The 18,675-nt window shown below is 44.1% G+C and overlaps 1 protein-coding gene across 1 annotated transcript in view; it reads left to right on the forward strand.

Moving 5' to 3' along the window:
• Positions 1 to 18,157, forward strand: part of KCNS3 (potassium voltage-gated channel modifier subfamily S member 3) — a 33,871-nt gene extending 15,714 nt beyond the window's left edge. The window contains exons 2-3 of the mRNA XM_082851614.1: positions 6,929 to 7,120; positions 16,169 to 18,157. Coding sequence (XP_082707740.1) covers positions 16,225 to 17,700 — 1,476 coding nt within the window. The 5' untranslated portion in view covers positions 6,929 to 7,120; positions 16,169 to 16,224 and the 3' untranslated portion in view covers positions 17,701 to 18,157. The remainder of the gene's footprint in view (positions 1 to 6,928; positions 7,121 to 16,168) is intronic.
• Positions 18,158 to 18,675: the final 518 nt, after the last annotated feature.

Consider the following 18,675-nt stretch of genomic DNA (forward strand, 5'->3'; position numbering starts at 1 on the left):
ACCTTTTTGGTACCTCCCCTAGTGTTCATATTCTGCCTTGGGTTGCAGTTGTTGATTTACCTGTTTACCGTCCTCCAAGCTCTTCTAAGCTGCTGTAAGCTCTGAGGGCAAGAGCCATGTTCTGTTTTGTTCTCCATAGTTCCCAGGACAGGGCCTGCCTTAAAGCAGATGGGAATGAACAGCAGAAGCTTATGATTCCTACAAATGACTCCACAGCACGTCGGCAGAGGGTTCTCTTTCACTCAGATCTGGAAGTTCACTTAACGTCTACCCCACTCCCTCTCCTCCCTTCCCAAATACTGACCAAGGCTGCTCATGACCTTTTATGTTCTCAAGTAGAAACAACTCTTTTCCTAAGTGTTTTGTAATACTTGTAAAGAAATTTGCACAATGTTGGAGGTATAGAGTAGAAGGAAAAAAATCACCCAAATTCCGTCATCCAGAGAGAATACATTTCACATTTTGGTGCATATTCTTATAGATTTTTTTTTTCATTTTAAATTTATTTATTTATTTATGGCTGTGTTGGGTCTTTGTTTCTGTGCAGTTGTGGCAAGCGGGGGCCACTCTTCATCGCGGTGCGCGGGCCTCTCACTGTCGCGGCCTCTCTCGTTGCGAAGCACAGGCTCCAGACGCGCAGGCTCAGTAGTTGTGGCTCACGGGCTTAGTCGCTCCACGGCATGTGGGATCCTCTCAGACCAGGGCTCGAACCCGTGTCCCCTGCATTGGCAGGCAGACTCTCAACCACTGCGCCACCAGGGAAGCCCCTTTTTTTTTCATTTTATAAAGTCAGACATAGTTTATAAAGATCAGAATCATGACGCTGTTGTATTATAATTATTTTCTTCTTTTCCTTAGCATATTGTGACTATCTATTCATGAATCTATGGGCAAGTGGAGCACAGTGGATAAGAGAAGAGCTTTAGAGCATTATTGTTTGAGTTCAAACCATGAAACTATCACTGAAGAGCTGTTGACCCTGGAGAGTTAGTTAACTTCTCTATTTACCAGTTTCTCTGTCTGTAAAATGAATCCAATAAAAATATTACTTGTACTAGTGTTGTGAGATTAAGTGGGTTCAGGCATGCAAACACTGTTATTATCATGTGAGTGTTTTTAATGGCCACAGAGTATTCCATTGCATGGCTACCTCCTAATCTATTTAACCATTCCCTTACTGATGGACTTTTAGGTTGCCTTTGACTTTTTACTCTTATGAATAATTAATGATGCAGTGAACATCCTTATATCTACATCTTTGGACACATGTCTGATTTCTTTCCTCAGGATACATTCCAAAATGTGAAACTGTGGGATTTTGTGACACACATTACTAGTGTCCTCCAGAAGGTTTCCTTTAACCGACTGCTACTGCTACTGTCATTGCATGATAGGTTTTTTCCCCTGCACCTCCCAGAACTGTTTGCTTTCAGTTGCTTATTTTATCACTGTGTTAGTGGAGATGTCTGATGCATCAGCCATTGAAAACGTGGGGGACAGACAAGCTCAAGCACAGGGTCTAAAGCCCCCGGGTGAGCTGATTTGCCTGCTTCCTGGCTGCAGGCTGAGCCTCTGTGTTTGGTCAGCCACAAAGCAGGGGGACTCCTGCAAGGTGGAGGGAACCAGGGTATTCCTTCCCGGGACCAGTGGAATGGCGGCAGTCCCGGAGGACCACGCAAACGTCGGTGGCTGTGTGGTTCTGCTTTTTCTTCTGAGGTGCTCACCCTTCCACAGGGCTTTCTTTCTGTGCGTTGTCTTTGGAGGTGACTCAGCAGCAGCTACTCCCTGCCTCTGTTCCCTAGGGGAGGTTGTCTAGGAATAGAACCCGAGAAGAGGCCAGTGGTGTTTAGTTACCTGTGCTTCCAGCCCTTGGGATTTCTGGGGATAGTATTGCATTCACTCATTCTGGATGGCCAAGAGACATATAATTTATATTAACCTTTCAAATGTCATTTCGAGGCCTTGCTTTAGAAAGCACTTACTGGTTTGCTCTCCGAAGACCAGAACCCCTATCAATTTATTTTTAATTCCTGAATATGTTAGACCCTGGGAAGTTATCGTTTTCTTCTTGGGACAGAGCAAAATAAAGGGAAAAAACATCTTTGTTAATTCAAGGATTTTTCATATTAACTTAAGGTACTTCTTGAAATTTGATAGTTTGGAAAAACTAAGTCGTTTGGAGATATTCTTAGTAATCTATTTTCTGAATCACCTAGACAGTGTGGTATTATTCTGATTGCTTTGGATTATAGGATTTAAATATAAACATAATTTACTGGCACATTAAATTCCATTATGGTGGCCTGATGGCGATATTTTAATTTTATTTAAGCAAAACCCTGGACCACACTTCTCACTAGTGCAGCAAGGTAGAGGTGAGGTCAAATTTCACCTTTTCTTATTATTTGTATTGTCTCATTACTCTTTGATTGTATTGAAAATTGGTCTGTGGATGATGAATAGGGGCGAGACTACAAAACTGATTTATATTTGTATCTTTTCCTGGAATGTCAATGAGTTTCCGCAAGATTGACAGATTTGGTTAGAAGTGGGTGTGGCCAGCCGGAGCACCATGCCCCACAGGAAGTAGAGCATGTGCCCTACACATCTCTGTAGATGTGCCCCACACATCTTTGAAACTATATTAGTGCACGGGCCCTGTGTGTTTTTCTGGCACCAAAAACATTAGCAAACTTAAGACAGACTCTCAGAGAAAATCACTAACCTTTACTCCTGACTCACGTTGTGTGAAGCATGCTTTGAGTTTCAACAAAAGGTTAACCTTGCTTTTATCTTTCCTCATTTGCAAAGTTTTGCTTGTCTGACACCAGACATGCCAGGACTGAATTCTAAAAGAATAAGTGTTTGGGAGAAATTTCCCCAGCCCTTCTCAGCAGCTGAAGTATTAGTACTATCTGTCATTCTGACCTTTCTGAACTTCCAGATCCCAGATAGGTGTCTGAGGTTTTTTCACTCTGCCCGTTGAGTGAGAACCTAGCAGTGGTTCTAGCAGTGGTGGGGAACCGCTGGTGAACCTAGCAGTGGTTCACCACTGGGGATGATTTTGTTCTCGAGGGGACATTTGGCAATATCTAGAGACATTTTGGTTGTCACACCATGGGGGGTTGGGAGGAGGTGTGCTGCTGTCATCTAGTGGGTAGAGTAGAGGCCAGAGATGCTGCCCAACAGTGCATAGGACGGCCCCCAGGAAAAATAATTATCTGGCCTCAAAATGTCTATAGCGCTGAGGCCGAGGATCCCTGCTGTAGAAGTTTGCAAGGTCAGGATGTCTCCAGAGGAGCTAGCTGGTTGCCAGGAGGGTGCATCAAGGTGTCATTTACCTGGTAACCTTATCACGGATTGGGGTCAGCTCTCTCTCAGACTTGCAACTTCAGAAACTCACTTTCAGATGTCCCAGAGCTGATTAAACTCTAGGAGGCTGACTTGAATAGAAACCCCCAGGAAGGTGAGTAAATAACCTTCTTTTTGCCTTATTAAATTCCACTAATAAATAGAACTGGTGGACAGAGTGGACGCTTGTGTTGGCTGCATAGCTTATATGCTGTCTGTTGGCAAGGAGCCTGGGAAAGGAAATTGCTAGCAGGTGCCTCAGGGAGCCTGGAATCAGAACAAGGGGAGATTTGGGGGTATCTAGTGATACCCGAAACTCTGAGGTCTTAAACCTCCACTCAAGACGTATCACATCAGTGTTGGAGATGCTGTGTCTTCAGGTTAAGACTCTTCTCCTTTAGGAAGTGCTGGAATGGGTCTTGGCAACCCATCTTGATCTTTGACACTTTTCCTCCTCGGTTTCCATTGCTGACCCACTGCCTTTCATTATCCATATTGATTCTTTTAATTAATTTACTTTTTAGTCTTGTTGGCTTGGGAGAGAGGAATTGGTTCAATAAAAACGTGTCAAGCATCATTGGGTAACATCATTTGAAGATTGATATTAGGACTCTGTCCCTAAATGGAGGCTTCTCAGCCTACTGGGTGGCACTGGGGTGACAACATTTCAGAAGAATGTGAGCAGGGCCATGACAGGTGCTCTCAGGATTCTCTGCAAGTACAGAGGACACAGACCTAGGCTGCAGCGTCACTTGGAGTGTCTGCTTTGAGCTTTCCGGCACTGATTTTAGAGTTTAGTTTTGGGAGAGCGACCTTATCCCTGTGGTTGTGAGCTCTGGGAGAGGGACTGAGGACATTATTATCACTCCTGTGTACTGTCTGCTTGTTGGTTTGATTTTCCTCGTTCTGTTCCAAGATTGGATGTCAGGCCTCAGGATGATGAAAGAGTCCGATATGCCACTTAATCTTCACCCTTTCCCTCTCAGTATTGGAGGCAGTCATCTTGTTCATTTTTGAAGGCTGTAGTCAACCCACCAAGAAATACAGCCAGGCTAGAGGGGAGTCCAAGGATGCCGCAGAGGGTCTCCCTTCGTCCTATGACGGGAGGAATTATGCAGAGGCTAGCAGTACTTGAGTGAGCACGATGTGTTTGGCCAGGATCCTGCTGAATCATTGAGCACAGTCAGAAACCTGCTTAAGTGCTAAATCACAGACAGTTGCACACTGATACGGATGATAGGAGCACAGAGAAACAGAACCATTTGGTGGGATCGTCAAGCAGGAAGGAGAGAACGTGTTGGATGTACACATTTTTCTTCCCCCCAAACCTGCTGGTTTGGGCCACGTTCTGCCACCTCTACCAATCCTTTCTTAACTTTCCCCAACAACTAAAAGAGGACCTTGATTTTCTACAGTAATTGAAATCAGGCAGACCTACCTGAACTTGACTCCTGTCTCTGGCACTCATGAGGTGTGGAACTTTGGGCAGACAGCTTCTCTGAGCCTCAGTGTCCCACCTATAAAATGGGAATGTCAGCACTTACCCCTTACGGCGGTTGAGGAGGGAGGTGATGTGTGTGAAACACTCGGGAAGGTTCCTGGTGTGTTGTAGGGACTGGGAAAATGCTAGTTACCATTTTACGTGGCGAGGTCACACCTAGTATGTGAATGCCCTAAGCAGGGAGTAAACTGACATAAATTCACGTAGAGAGGTACTGACTAATTTTACATGTTTTCCAAAAATCCAGTTTTTTGGACAGAAATCACGGTGATGGGAAATGAGGGAAGGCACAAGAATTCTGAGTTTTGGGGGAAGGAGAGAGAAAAAGACAGCCTGGGATGTTATTCGTGCATCAGACATTCATGCCCACTGGGCATCAGTTTTTGTAAAAAAGATATATTTGGCTAACCTCACAGTCTGTCCCTGGGCCAGCCCTGTCCTTCTGGGTGATGAGCCAGTGCCCAGCAGTGCTGGGGTTTCTTAGAAGTGCTGAATAGCCTAAGGACTTTGTTACTTTTTGTCTTCAGTAATTAATATAGTCATATCAAAGCTGCTTGCAGTTAATTAATTATCTCCTAGCCAGATTAATCTTACCTTTCTTTAAAATGTGCTACATTTGGAAAGGCGTCTGCTAGGGAAAGGAAGCCTATATATATGTGCTGTATCCTTTAAAAAAGGCACAACATTTCTGCATTTCAAGTGAAACACAAACGTCTGGGGCTAACCCTTTGAGGTGCTGCTGGGAGTCTGTGGAGGAGAAAGAAGAGGAAGGGGGAGGAGGGTGTTAGTTCTTGAATTGATCTTATTTATCCCTGTTGAGATTTCTCTCCCTCTTTTGCCACGTGTCCCATCTCAGAAGTTCAGTTTGGGTAATGCTGCAGTTTTCTCCGGATCCTTCCTCATTATCATCTCTATTAGAGCTGGAAATTCACTGAAGGGTTGCTCTGGCCACTGTTGGGACCGGCTTGGAAACCGTTCCTGCTTTGCTCCCTCTCAAGGCCCCCTGGGTGTTGGTAGGACACCTCCACTTGTTTGTTGTTTGGTTTGGGGTCTGTGGGCTCCTGGGGTAGGGTTGAGGGCAGGCACTGCGTCTTGTGATCCCAGTGCCCTGGATAAGGCTGGGCAGAGCTTCAAGTATAATGAAAGTTTGTAATAACTGACATAGCTGGAGGCACTGCTTTCAGTTCTTTCTGCAGCTCAGAATCAATCTTTTCTTCTTTATCTTCTCCTCCTCCCCTTTGAACCTAGCATTGATTGGAAAACGTGAAAATCAATGGATAGATGCTTGGATACTAGTATAAATCTATGGGAATGCGCCACCGTGAGGCAAGGCTTACCTTGTTGGGAATTGAAGGTTTTTTTTTTACTTTCTTTAACTTTTTTCAGAGCGAAAAATTGAAATTTGTCCTTATATTTGTTTTGATACAAACTTAATTCTCCCCCATACATCACACACACACACACACACACACACACACACACACACATTAACTAGAGAACTTTGATCTAACACCTGTAGTCATTTCTGATCTGTGAAATATGACAATGGCCAAATGAAGCAAAATGGAATTTGGCCAGCCTTCGAAACCTATTGATTTCAAATTAGAGCGGCAGTATTCATTCTGTCAGCACAGTCACACTCAGAACTTGGTCTCTAAGGTGGATTAAAGGTACTCACTTAGAGGTTTATAAGTATATCCTTGATGAATTCGCTAATATTATGAATTAGCTAAAATAATGCTCCTAGAAGAAGCTGCGTGGGAGGTGACTGCAGTCCTAATTCTAGTGCCTCGTTTTATCCTTGGATATTTTCTCGGCCTTGGGGTCAGTAGAGATGTCCCACGTGTCCACTCCAGTCAAGATCTGAGAGTCCTGGGGCCTGAAAGTGGTTGTGAATCCCTTCCTGATGTCTCTGTAGCCACGTGTCCAGTGGGAGTGACGGGTCCCTGAGAGTTAGATGGGGCTCTAAGATATGGGTCTAATCAGTAAAACACCCAGAACAATGAGTCTGAGATAAAACTTCTTGTATGTGTTTTCCCCTTGGAGTTACAACTTGACTCATGCTTTCTTCTGCAGGTGAGAGTGATTTCCCAGCGACTGCCTTGGCCAGTACAACCAGAGAACAGGATTCTTTTCTTCTTTTTGGCCACTAAATGCCTCTGTGCACCACACTTTCCAGTGAAGGAAGAAGGGCGGAGCTTCTTGGATGACGATGGACATTCCACCGGGCAGGATGAGGGCAGAGTGTGTGACATCAACACCACAAGGGTAAGCGCTGCCTCTCTGACGTTTTCTCTGACACCATTACTTATCAGAGGAAGGGGAGAACAAACCTTACAGTGCAGTGACAGAAATGAAAGTCAGACATCAGGGAGACTCTTCCGACTGTAAAAACCACTGGGCAGTTGGGGCAGATGACTAAGGGAGGAAGGGAGAGTGCCAGCCTGGAAGGATGGGGCTGCAGTTGTCCTGGGGGACATGGCAGGTCAACTATGGAAGATTCTGTCGTCTTTGTGGCTCACCCCCTTTTGTTGTTTGTAGTTCAGACTTGAGGGAGTGACACTACTGTTATTGTGACAAGGTTCCATTTGTGTCCATTTGAGTCAGTCTGGCTTGAAATCGGTGCGTAGACCTGGGGTTGGTAAGAATCTCACTCAGGTCACAGATTGAGGGCTTATTGGCAGTGCCTGGCCCGGGGGTACATTTTTGTTTGAGCCACATAATGTTAAAAACTTTTTGGATCAATTCTAATTACAGTTGACATATACCACGTAAAAAGCAGGATTTCTGGGTTTTCCGGGAGCACTGTAAGATACACCTGGACTGGCCCTCTGTTCCCACAAAGGACTCTGCTGCTGAGTAGCCTTTGCCACTTAGACAAGCATGGGTGGTTCACCACAGTCCCCAGCCTGACCACTTCACTTGTGTAACTTACTTGTTTGGCCACTGGAAGCATTTCATTTCTCCATGCCTGATCTAGATCCTTCTTCTGGCTCTTTCATAAAAACAGTGATAGTTTTTGCTAATTCTTCCAGATAAAAGTGTCTTTCGCTAGACGGTGGACAGCAATTAGCATAAGGGGCTGTGGAGATGACGAGACATGGTCCCCTCTGCAGAAGAGCTTGGAGTCTAGTGACAGCCGTGGTCAGACTTGTGGAGGATAGAGAACTGTAAAAACACTATAATCCCTTGTGGTAGGGGCTCAAATAAAAATGCACCTGCAGGGCTGTGGGAAAAGGTGAGCAGAGCCGGCAAGCAGGGGCAGGGGTGAACTATTAATTTGGCGTAGGTGCGTTCAAAGGCTCCAGTACTCCCTCTTCTGGACACCAGAATGTCACTCTGACAGCCGTTTGTATGTGCGTCCCTCCATGTAACATGACTCAGGTGGAGCTGTGACTCAGATGGAGCTACTGCAGAGTTAAGGCTCCCCTCTTGGGGCAAAGTCCACATTTTTCCTGTTTCTGGTTGAAAATCTTTCACCTGGGGTTCTTTGCTTTTTACACATAGGAGAGATTTCTGGCTTTTTGTCTCACTGAATCAGCCCTCCGAGCAGCCTTCCTGCTTGGAGATGAGCTGCGTGGATTACAGGGCTCCCTGGAGTTTCCAGAGGGGATTGGCCACACTAAATAGAGTCCAGAGGGAATAAGTACCACTCTAATATGACTGGTCCAGGTGGAGGGGGCAAGAGAGGGAAGGGAGTAAGTAGGGGCAGGAAAGGGGAGGTAGGGATACTGTTACCTTAATGTCTTATTTCTGGAATAAGGTTTTACATGTATCTTATGCTTTGTGTTTTCAAAAGACGTTTGCATTTGTTATTGTATCATCAAGGTGTGTACATCATCTTTTGTCGATCGAGAATCTCCCACCCAAGGTCATGTAGCTGGGGAGCGGCAGCTCAAGCACAAGTTTTCAGAGTCTTGACGTTTTTCTCTATTCTTTCGTTGCTTCTATAGTTCAGCACAGATAAGGGGACCTGGTGGGTTCATTTCTTTCAATTCAACATTTAAAAGTTGGGTTTAGGTGATGAATGTTCTGAATTAGGGCGACCTGGGACCTATGCCACTGGTGTGTTGTCAGCTGCACTTAATGCTGTTGGAACATGTCAGATGTGGAATAGACCAGGAGGGCGTTTCCTTGCCGTTTATTTGGCCAGTGGGAATCACACTTTATATCCAGGCTTCCTCACTGGGCTGGGAAGAACCGTTTGGAAGGCTCCTGGGGGGATTGGCTCCATGTAGAAGGCTCAGGTTGCCCAGGAAATGCTGATCCCTGGAAACAAAGACTTAAATCCAGCAAGCTCTTTGAAGTTTTGTGTGTCCTGTACTCTGGCTCTGGACGTGTCCTCCTAAATGTCTCATAAACAGCTGTTTCTTTCTCAGGATTGTGCTATTTTAGCTGCTGTAAAAACGCTCTGATTCACAAAGGCCTGAATCAAGGAGCACTAGCATTTCCATTTCCAAATTCACAGTCAGGGTGGACCGTGCAATGCCATTGACATTTCATTATACTCTCTGCTCCTCTATGGCCCCACATTGACTTCTGATTTTCTTTTCCTTACACGTTACCCACCCCAGTGCACGGGGAGCTTGCTGTAGGAGAAAATCATCACCAGGGAAGGTTCCTGGTGAGAGGATGCTCAATACTTGGGTGTGGATTGAATTTAGATTTTCAAGTCTGTTTACATTTGTTTAGTTTTACTTGGAATATTCTCATATGGCATGGCCAGAAATACAATTTAGTATAACCTACCCTTTTTAAAAACATAAATTATTTTTCTTTTAAATTTAATAGAATGAAATACAGCTCTTTCAGAAGAATGTTCCAAAAAGACGGCAGCATTAATGCAGAAAAATGCCCCCCCCCTTTTTTTTTTTGGATTTCATGATAGGAGTAATGTAGATTTTGGACAAGTGGGAAGGAAAAAAGAATCAAAGTTTTCTGTTTACTTTTATGGAATTGATTTTAAAAAGTGGTTCTGCCCAATAAAGCAAGTACAAGTGGCTTGCATTTGTTTTGCTTTTGTTACTTTTCTGAGCAAATCAAGTGCATTATCAAAGCCACTCACGCACACGTGTGCATGTATATGTCTCACCCTTGAAAAGACACAGTTTTGAGAGTAATTTTAAAGTGATTTTGAAAGCATGAGGCAAAGAGAGCGGTCAGAGGTTAATGGCTTTGGAAAGGCTTTATGGGTGCCACTTGGAGAGAAGTGGATCAATGTGGTTTTTCTTTTAAACGGCCAGAGAATATCTTGGATTTTTGACATCTGTTCTTTCTTTTCAGTCTTACAAATACCAAGAGGAACAAGGTGGCCACATACAGTATATGGTGTGCTCACCATGAGTGATTTGGGTTGATAGCAGGCAGGAGGATTGATACAATGAACCGAAGCTCTTCTTGGGGAAGAGAATGAAAATAGCATTTGATTTTCCTACCTGCGGCCAGATGCCTTTGGGACCCACAGATGTGCCTGATTTGAGACCACATGTGTCCTTGGCATGCTGGTACCAAATCTCCTACCAAAGAATCTAGCATTCATTAATGAGGATGACTGATAAAATATGTAAAATTGAAGATCAACCAGTCCCTCCTTCCTCCCACTTAAAAAAAATTAAATACTCATATTTGAGGCATACTGGAAAGAGTTTGCCCTGTAAAAGCTGTATAATATTGGCTAAACTATGAGCCTCAGATTTACCTGTTTGCAACATGGGGTATAGGATCTACCCCTTAGGACTGTGGGAGAATTAAATGAAATGATTCAGTCATTCAGGGATACTTACACTGAGGTACTGCTTGAGATTCTGGTAGTTAAAAGGTGCACAATAGTGTATATGAAAGCATTTACCACAGCGCATGGCTCAAAAAGGTGCTTAGTAAATTTTTCTCAAAACATTGTTGATGGAGAATTTTAGCATGTACAAAAATAGAATAATGCATTAACCTCCTCTGTACCCATCACTCAGCTGCAACGATTGTCGTAATTATTAATTCATGGCCATCTTGTATGACAGTGCCTCCACTCTGTCCCCCCCAACCCCACATCAATGGATTATTTTGAAATGAATCCTAAATGTAGTATAATTTTATCCATAGATCTTAGTGTATATTTCCAAAAGATAAAGATTCTTTTTGAGAGCATAATTACAATACCATTAGCACATTGAAAAACTGACAGTTATTATTTTATGTCATCAAGTATCTAGTTTAGCATTCAAATGTCCCTGATTTTCATATGTATTTTTTGTTGTTGTTCCGGTACGCGGGCCTCTCACTGCTGCGACCTTTCCCGTTGCGGAGCACAGGCTCTGGACGCGCAGGTTCCGCGGCCATGGCTCACGGGCCCAGCCGCTCCGCGGCATGTGGGATCTTCCCGGACCGGGGCACGAACCCGTGTCCCCTGCATCGGCAGGCGGACTCCCAACCACTGCGCCACCAGGAAAGCCCTTCATATGTATTTTTAAAAGCATTTGGCTAGCTCAAGTCAGTATCCATACAGAGCCACGTGCTGGATTATTTGATATGTCATGTGTTTGATCCCTGTCATTTGTCCTGTATAATTTCCCACAGTCTGGTTTTTGCTGATTGCATCCCTATAGTGTCTTTGAACATGTTGCTCTGAAGTCTCTATTTTACTTCAACTGTTCGATCTAGAGGTTAGATCAAATTCAGGTCTGACGTTTTGGGGGCTGGTATAGTTCAGAATTGTGTATATATTTCCATCAGGAGGCACATCCTATCTTGTTGTCTCTTATTGTTACACCAGGCTTGATCAACGGGTTCAGGTATTGGTCCTCTGATCTACCAGTTAGGAAGCTCCCCATCAGCTTTTTATCTGGGTTTTAGCAGCCATTTATGATCATTGCCCAGATCCGTTATTTCATTATGAGTTGCAAAATGGTGAGATTTTAATTCGATCATTCTTTCACTGTTTTCCAAAATGGCTACCCAGAATGCTTGAGGCTTCCAATTTCTCCACATCCTCACGAACAGTTATTGTATTATAACACAATACAATATTGTATTATTATTACTTTTTGATTATAACCATCCTAGTAGTGTGAAGTGGTATTTCATTGCGATTTTGATTTGTATTTTCCTAATGACTAATGATATTGAGCATCTTTTCATGTACTTTTTTTTTTTTTTGCGGTACGCGGGCCTCTCACTGTTGCGGCCTCACCCGCTGCGGAGCACAGGCTCTGGACGTGCAGACCCAGCAGCCACGGCCCACGGGCCCAGCCGCTCCGCGGCATGCCGGATCTTCGCGGACCAGGGCACGAACCCGTGTCCCCTGCATCGGCAGGCGGACTCTCAACCACTGCGCCACCAGAGAAGCCCATCTTTTCATGTACTTTTTGGTCATTTATATATCTTTGGAGAGATTTCTAGAAAATCCTTTGCCCATTTGTCTTTTTACTGTTTAGTTGTAAGAGGTTTTTTTTTTAAATCCTATTCTGGATACTAGACCCCTATCAGATATATGATTTGCAAATATTTTCTCCTATTTTGTGGGCAGTTTTGCTAGATATGTCCAAATTCCCCTTCATAAGATTCCCTTTCATTTATATTCCCAGTCTGTGAAAGTGTTTGCTTCCCCATATACTTGATAATAGAGTATGTAGTCCAATATTTGGATTTGTTTTTCCATTTTGGTATTGGATATGATACTGCACCGTAAGTTTAATGCGCATTTATCTTACTATGAGCAAGGTAGAACATTTTTTTTTTCCTGTTTTAAGACCCATTTGCATTTTTTTCTGTGAACTGTCTGTTCATATCTGGTCCGTTTTTCTATATTGTCGTTCTCTTTTTTCTTCTCTGTCTACAGCTTTTTACATGCTAGGTATATTAACCACTTGTCTGTGATGTAAGTGGCAAATATTTTTTCCCGTATTCTCTTTTTTAACATTACTTATGGCATGTTTTTCCATACCAAAAATTTTACTTTTATGTAATCAAAAATTTTTTGGTTATTTTTTTCTATATTTTTAGTCACAATTAGAGAAGTTTGTCTCACTTACAGAGGAATTGACCCATGTTTTTATTTAGTGTGTGCACAGTTAAATATATATATATATATATATATATATATGGTTCACACTAAGTGTGGGTGAATGTGTATATAATATACATCTCTTTATATGTACATTTACATATAACTTCATATATAAAATATGTACTATATATAAATATGTATTAAATATATATAGATATACCTTTGATGCAGCACCTATTTTCTGAATGGGAGTAAATGATGGCTGTTAAATAAATGCTGGCCTGAATATAGGAATCTTGTAAATAATGATGTTCAGTATCTGCTTTTCTTATGCCACTTTGGATGTGTGAGCCAGCACGCTGTAGAGCAGAGGGGTTGGCCTAAGGAGCCCTGGCTTGGGTTTTGCTCTAACCCTTAATAGCTGCATGATGCCCATTCATCTCTTCTAATCCTGCTTCCTCATCTGCAAAATCCCAAAGTAATAGTGAGGAGCAAAGGATGTAAGGACTGTTTGTAATTGGCCAGGGACTAGCTGTATGTAAGGGAACGTTGCTACAGTCTGTAAAGGTGGGCGTCTTCTTTTTGCCTGCCCTCCATAGGCTGCTATGGGCCAGACACAGCCAAAGAAATCAACACTGTACTCTGGCCGCCGTGACGTAGAGAATCTCATCTTGCCCTCTGAGCTGAAGCATGTGATCTGATCCAGAGATGCTTTCTTTTTTCTTTCTTCTGAAAGACCCACAACAAGAGATCCCTGGTTTTATGATGTGTGTTGCTTCTGTGATTAGACTTTGAGGAATGAGTGGACCTCAGAACGGGCTCTCTTTCACTGGCATGGAGTCAATACAAAGCAAGGAGGACAGAGCAAGAAGACGGATATTATGGTTGATAACATTGTTCTTTGGAGGAGTGACTGTGAAACGGTTAGGAAGTGGATGGCACAGTCTCTGATTGAGACTGACTTGAGCAGGTAGTATCATGAAGGCAGACAGTGGCTTTCTACCGTGGTGGGTTTCCAGGAGAGCCAAGGAGATAAAAAATAATCCACCAGGAGATAATGTCCATTCAAGCCTTAACGCTAGCTTAGCTAAAACTAGTTCCTTGGAACATTTTACTACCCTATTTGCCACGAGCATAAGCCTGCTTTCAGAGGTTCCATAAATATTTGGACCAAGCCGTAAGCTCTGATTTAAGCCCTTCAGAGAAGATCTCTAACTAAAAATAGAAAGCAGAGGCAGAAAAAAATCAAGTCTTTTAAAGAGGTCAGCAAATCTATGAAGCTTCTTGCCATGCCAGGCTGAGGTCTCTGGGTTCATGGGAACACATTCAGTGCTGGTGAGTCCAGAGCAAACGGCCATGTATTCCTTATGACACTAGGCTTCCTCCTAGGGTGGATGGCAGAGGGCTGTGTTTTCAGGCTGCGTCCTCTGGGGTGTCCTTTTCAGAGGAGGAATCTCTCGTCTCACCAACAGATTGGGCTTTCCATAAACATAAGGGCAAGAAATTCCTACTTGACCTTTGTGTTTCCTCTAATGATGTCACTCACTAATGCAGAGTAGAAAACACATCCTCCTTTTGACTTTCCACTTCCTTATCTTTTCCTTCCAGTCAACCACCAAGTCCTGTCAATTCCACTTCATAAACTTTTGAATTTGTCACTTTATATACACCAGTGCTGTATGAGTTTGGGTCCTCTCACCTATTCTATTGAAGCCCTACCTCCTTGACTCCAGCCATTCCCACCAGCAGTCTTCCCTCCTGCTGTCAGTGGGGTCTTTCCAAGTTACAGCCACAAATATAGCCACGCCCACTTATTGATTAAGATGATTTAGTGGTCTTACCTACAGGATCAACTCCAGACTCTTTAGATTGATACACATGTCTTTTTACAGTCTGGCTTGTGCCCACCTTTTGATACCCTCGGTTGGGAATGTCCTTTTCCCTCTTTGCTCCGCTCTGCTTAAACCTTTAACATTTGACCTGAATAGAACCTCTGTCATGAAGCTTCTCCAGACAGAGGTCATTGTTCTTCTCTCAATAAAGCCAAAGATGCTTGACTCATTTCTGTTATAACACTTCCCACATTGGGTTATTAGATTATAATAAGGAAAAAAAATAGGAAGGGATGGGGGGGATGTGTGTAGTGGAAATAGCATGGGCTTGGGGGTTAATCCAACTTGGGTTTAAATCATGGCTCTACTCAACTTCTCTGAGTATCTATTTTCCTATACACCTACCTTATAGTACTGGAAGGATTAAAAGACGTAATAAAAACAAAACATCTGCTAGTACTCGGTTGGAACTTAGTATATGACAGTTTCCTACCTTTCTTTTATTTGCACCATTGGCTCTGAGGAAGCGTCATTCTATTGGGTGATGGTCAAAATCTATTATTTTTGTCTCTGAGAAATGGTTCTGGTGCCTCTTGGTTAGCGTCAAGAATAAAATAGCCTGTGCGTGCTGGGCCGGTGTAGACTTGGGTGTCATAGATTGGGGGCGTGTGGGAAACTGTGAAGGGAGGGAGGAGGTGGCAGAGGAGCCTGTTCGTGTCAGGAAACTGATAGTGCAGTTAACTTGAAAAGGTTCCCTAAGTCAGTTTCTTCCCTTGTGGATGTACCTGAAATCCCATCCCATGAAGTGTAACTATATCTTTTAAGATACTTCGGGACAGGGAGATAATTACATCCTTTTGATTGTCCACATCGAAACGTGGGGAATAGGGCTTTTTCTAAACAGAGTGAAACCCTGGAGCGTAAGAGGAAACCTACATCTTTTGTAAGAGCTGAGCTGAGCCCCCAGGGATGTGTGGGTTGCGGACGAGGTGCAGAGCAGAGGACAGAGCTGTTCCTGAGGGTGCATGACCAAGCCCTAGGGGCCAGGAGAGATGAGCTACAAGCCGGGCATCAAGTAGCCTGTCACGTCTGAATTGAGCATTTCCAAATGAGGAAGCCTCGTGGTTGAGACTGGAGATGCTGTATTGTGTAAGTGATCCCAAATGCATTGCTTTTGGGGGAGTGGGAGGTAATGTTGGATGACTAAAAAATAGAGAAATAGGAATTGGGGTTCATAAAATTTATATGGCAGTCTTTTTCCAAAAAATGGATATATAAACCCATTTTTTTAAAAAACGAAAACCAAAAACCTGTTTTGTGTCGATTCTCTTCTAATCAAAAAGGGGATAGCGTATTCTTTTTTTTTTCCTGTTTCCTGTTTTGCTTTTAATGTAGCCCATCATCCTGGAAAGGGCAGTTTAAAAATAAGCTTGGCACGGCTGGCTGCATGGGACAGGGCTAAATGCCGTCTTATGTTCCTTCCAGGTCCAGCGTGAACTCCATCTCCCTTCCCAGCCAGCTCTCCGCCGCCTGTATCCACCATGGTGTTTGGTGAGATTTTCCATCGCCCTGGACAAGACAAGGAACTTGTCAACTTGAACGTGGGGGGCTTTAAACAGTCCATCGACCAGAGCACCCTCCTGCGCTTTCCTCACACCAGACTCGGGAAGCTGCTCAGCTGCCACTCGGAAGAGGCCATCCTGGAACTGTGTGATGACTACAGCGTGGCCGATAAAGAGTACTACTTTGATCGGAACCCCTCCCTGTTCAGATACGTTTTGAACTTTTATTACACGGGGAAGCTGCACGTCATGGAGGAGCTGTGCGTGTTCTCGTTCTGCCAGGAGATCGAGTACTGGGGCATCAACGAGCTCTTCCTCGATTCCTGCTGCAGTAATCGCTACCACGAGCTCAAGGAGGAAAACCACGAGAAGGACTGGGACCAGAAAAGCAACGATGTGAGTACTGACTCCTCGTTCGAAGAGTCGTCTCTGTTCGAGAAGGAGCTGGAGAAGTTTGACAAGCTGCGATTCGGTCAGCTCCGGAAGAAGATCTGGATTCGCACGGAAAACCCAGCCTACTGCCTGTCGGCCAAGCTCATCGCCATCTCCTCCCTGAGCGTGGTGCTGGCCTCCATCGTGGCCATGTGCGTCCACAGCATGTCCGAGTTCCAGAACGAGGACGGGGAGGTGGACGACCCCGTGCTGGAAGGCGTCGAGATCGCGTGCATCGCGTGGTTCACCGTCGAGCTGGCCGTCCGGCTGGTTGCTGCTCCCTGTCAAAAGAAATTCTGGAAAAACCCTCTGAACATAATCGACTTCATCTCCATTATTCCCTTTTATGCCACGTTGGCTGTAGACACCAAGAAGGAAGAGAGTGAGGACATTGAAAACATGGGCAAGGTGGTCCAGATCCTCAGGCTCATGAGGATTTTCCGCATCCTCAAGCTTGCCCGGCACTCGGTAGGACTCCGGTCTCTCGGTGCCACACTGAGGCATAGCTACCACGAAGTTGGGCTGCTGCTTCTCTTCCTATCGGTGGGCATTTCCATCTTTTCCGTGCTTATCTACTCTGTGGAGAAAGATGACCACACGTCCAGCCTCACCAGCATCCCTGTCTGCTGGTGGTGGGCCACCATCAGCATGACGACCGTGGGCTACGGAGACACCCACCCAGTCACGTTGGCTGGGAAGCTTATCGCCAGCACGTGCATCATCTGTGGCATCTTGGTGGTGGCCCTTCCCATCACCATTATCTTCAACAAGTTTTCCAAGTACTACCAGAAGCAAAAGGACATTGAAGTGGACCAGTGTAGTGAGGACCCACCAGAGAAGTGTCACGAGCTCCCTTACTTTAACATTAGGGACATTTATGCGCAGCGGATGCATGCCTTCCTCACCAGTCTCTCTTCTGTGGGCATCGTGGTGAGTGAGCCCGAAGCCACAGACGCTTCGAGCATTGACGAGAACGAGGATGTTTATAACACGGCCTCCTTGGAGAATTGCACGGCGAAATGAGCAGGGACGTTTGTGCCTGTACCTCGTGTCCCTTACCGATGTTAGGTTAACACAGCTTTATAAACCTCAGTGGGTTTGTTAAAATCATTTAATTCTCAGGGTGTACTTTTCAGCCATAGTTGGACATTTCACTGCTCTGAAATGATAGAAACGTCTTTATTTTTTTCAGAGAGGCGGATTAAATGCCTTGCTCTGAAATTTATTCTTTATAAGAGAGAGTTGTGATATGATTTTTGAAAAACAGAAGGTAGATGGTATTGGGTGGGATCTCTTGCTACGGCTTACGTATCGTTCTGTGTTTATCATTTACTCACATTGAGCTAACTGTCAATTACTGACAAGTAGAATCAAAGGCCCAGCTGACTGAAGATTACAAGCATGTAAGATCCACAAAATGAGACAATGCATGTCAACCCATGTTCACGTTCTAAACATGGACATTAGGAGCCTAATAAACTGCTTACTTCAGTATGGAGAATGCCTTGGTCGTATGTTTTTATGTCAAGTAAGTATATTTCAGTATATTCACAATTGGCTTGGGAGGGAAAAGCTCTTTTTGGCACACATTAAGAGCCCTTTCTGTGTGTTCCTGAATTTTGGATATACATCAACAGTGGGCTAGTTCTTTTGTTCAGTAGACTTGGTAGTGGTTGGCGAGTGGGAGGATCACGTTCATGATTAAACCACACTGTCCAGTGTAACCCGATTATGCGTGTACATGTTTAGGACATACTCAAATTGGCATAGGTGCATGAAACATGTGCCCTTACAGATATGTTTCCAGTATATATTTTCTAATTTCTACTGCTCAGATCAAACCTCATCACCTGAAAATTACGCAGAGCAGAGTAAACTTACACGCTCACAGGCAGAGATACATTCAGTGAATGGAAGAAAGGAGAAATGCTGTACAAACACAGATGTGATTCACTATGGCCAGAGGAGCGAGACTTAAATCACTGAACGAAGCTATGC

This window comes from Leucopleurus acutus (genome assembly GCF_964270905.1).
Source record: "Leucopleurus acutus genome assembly, chromosome: 12".
NCBI lineage: Eukaryota > Metazoa > Chordata > Mammalia > Artiodactyla > Delphinidae > Leucopleurus > Leucopleurus acutus.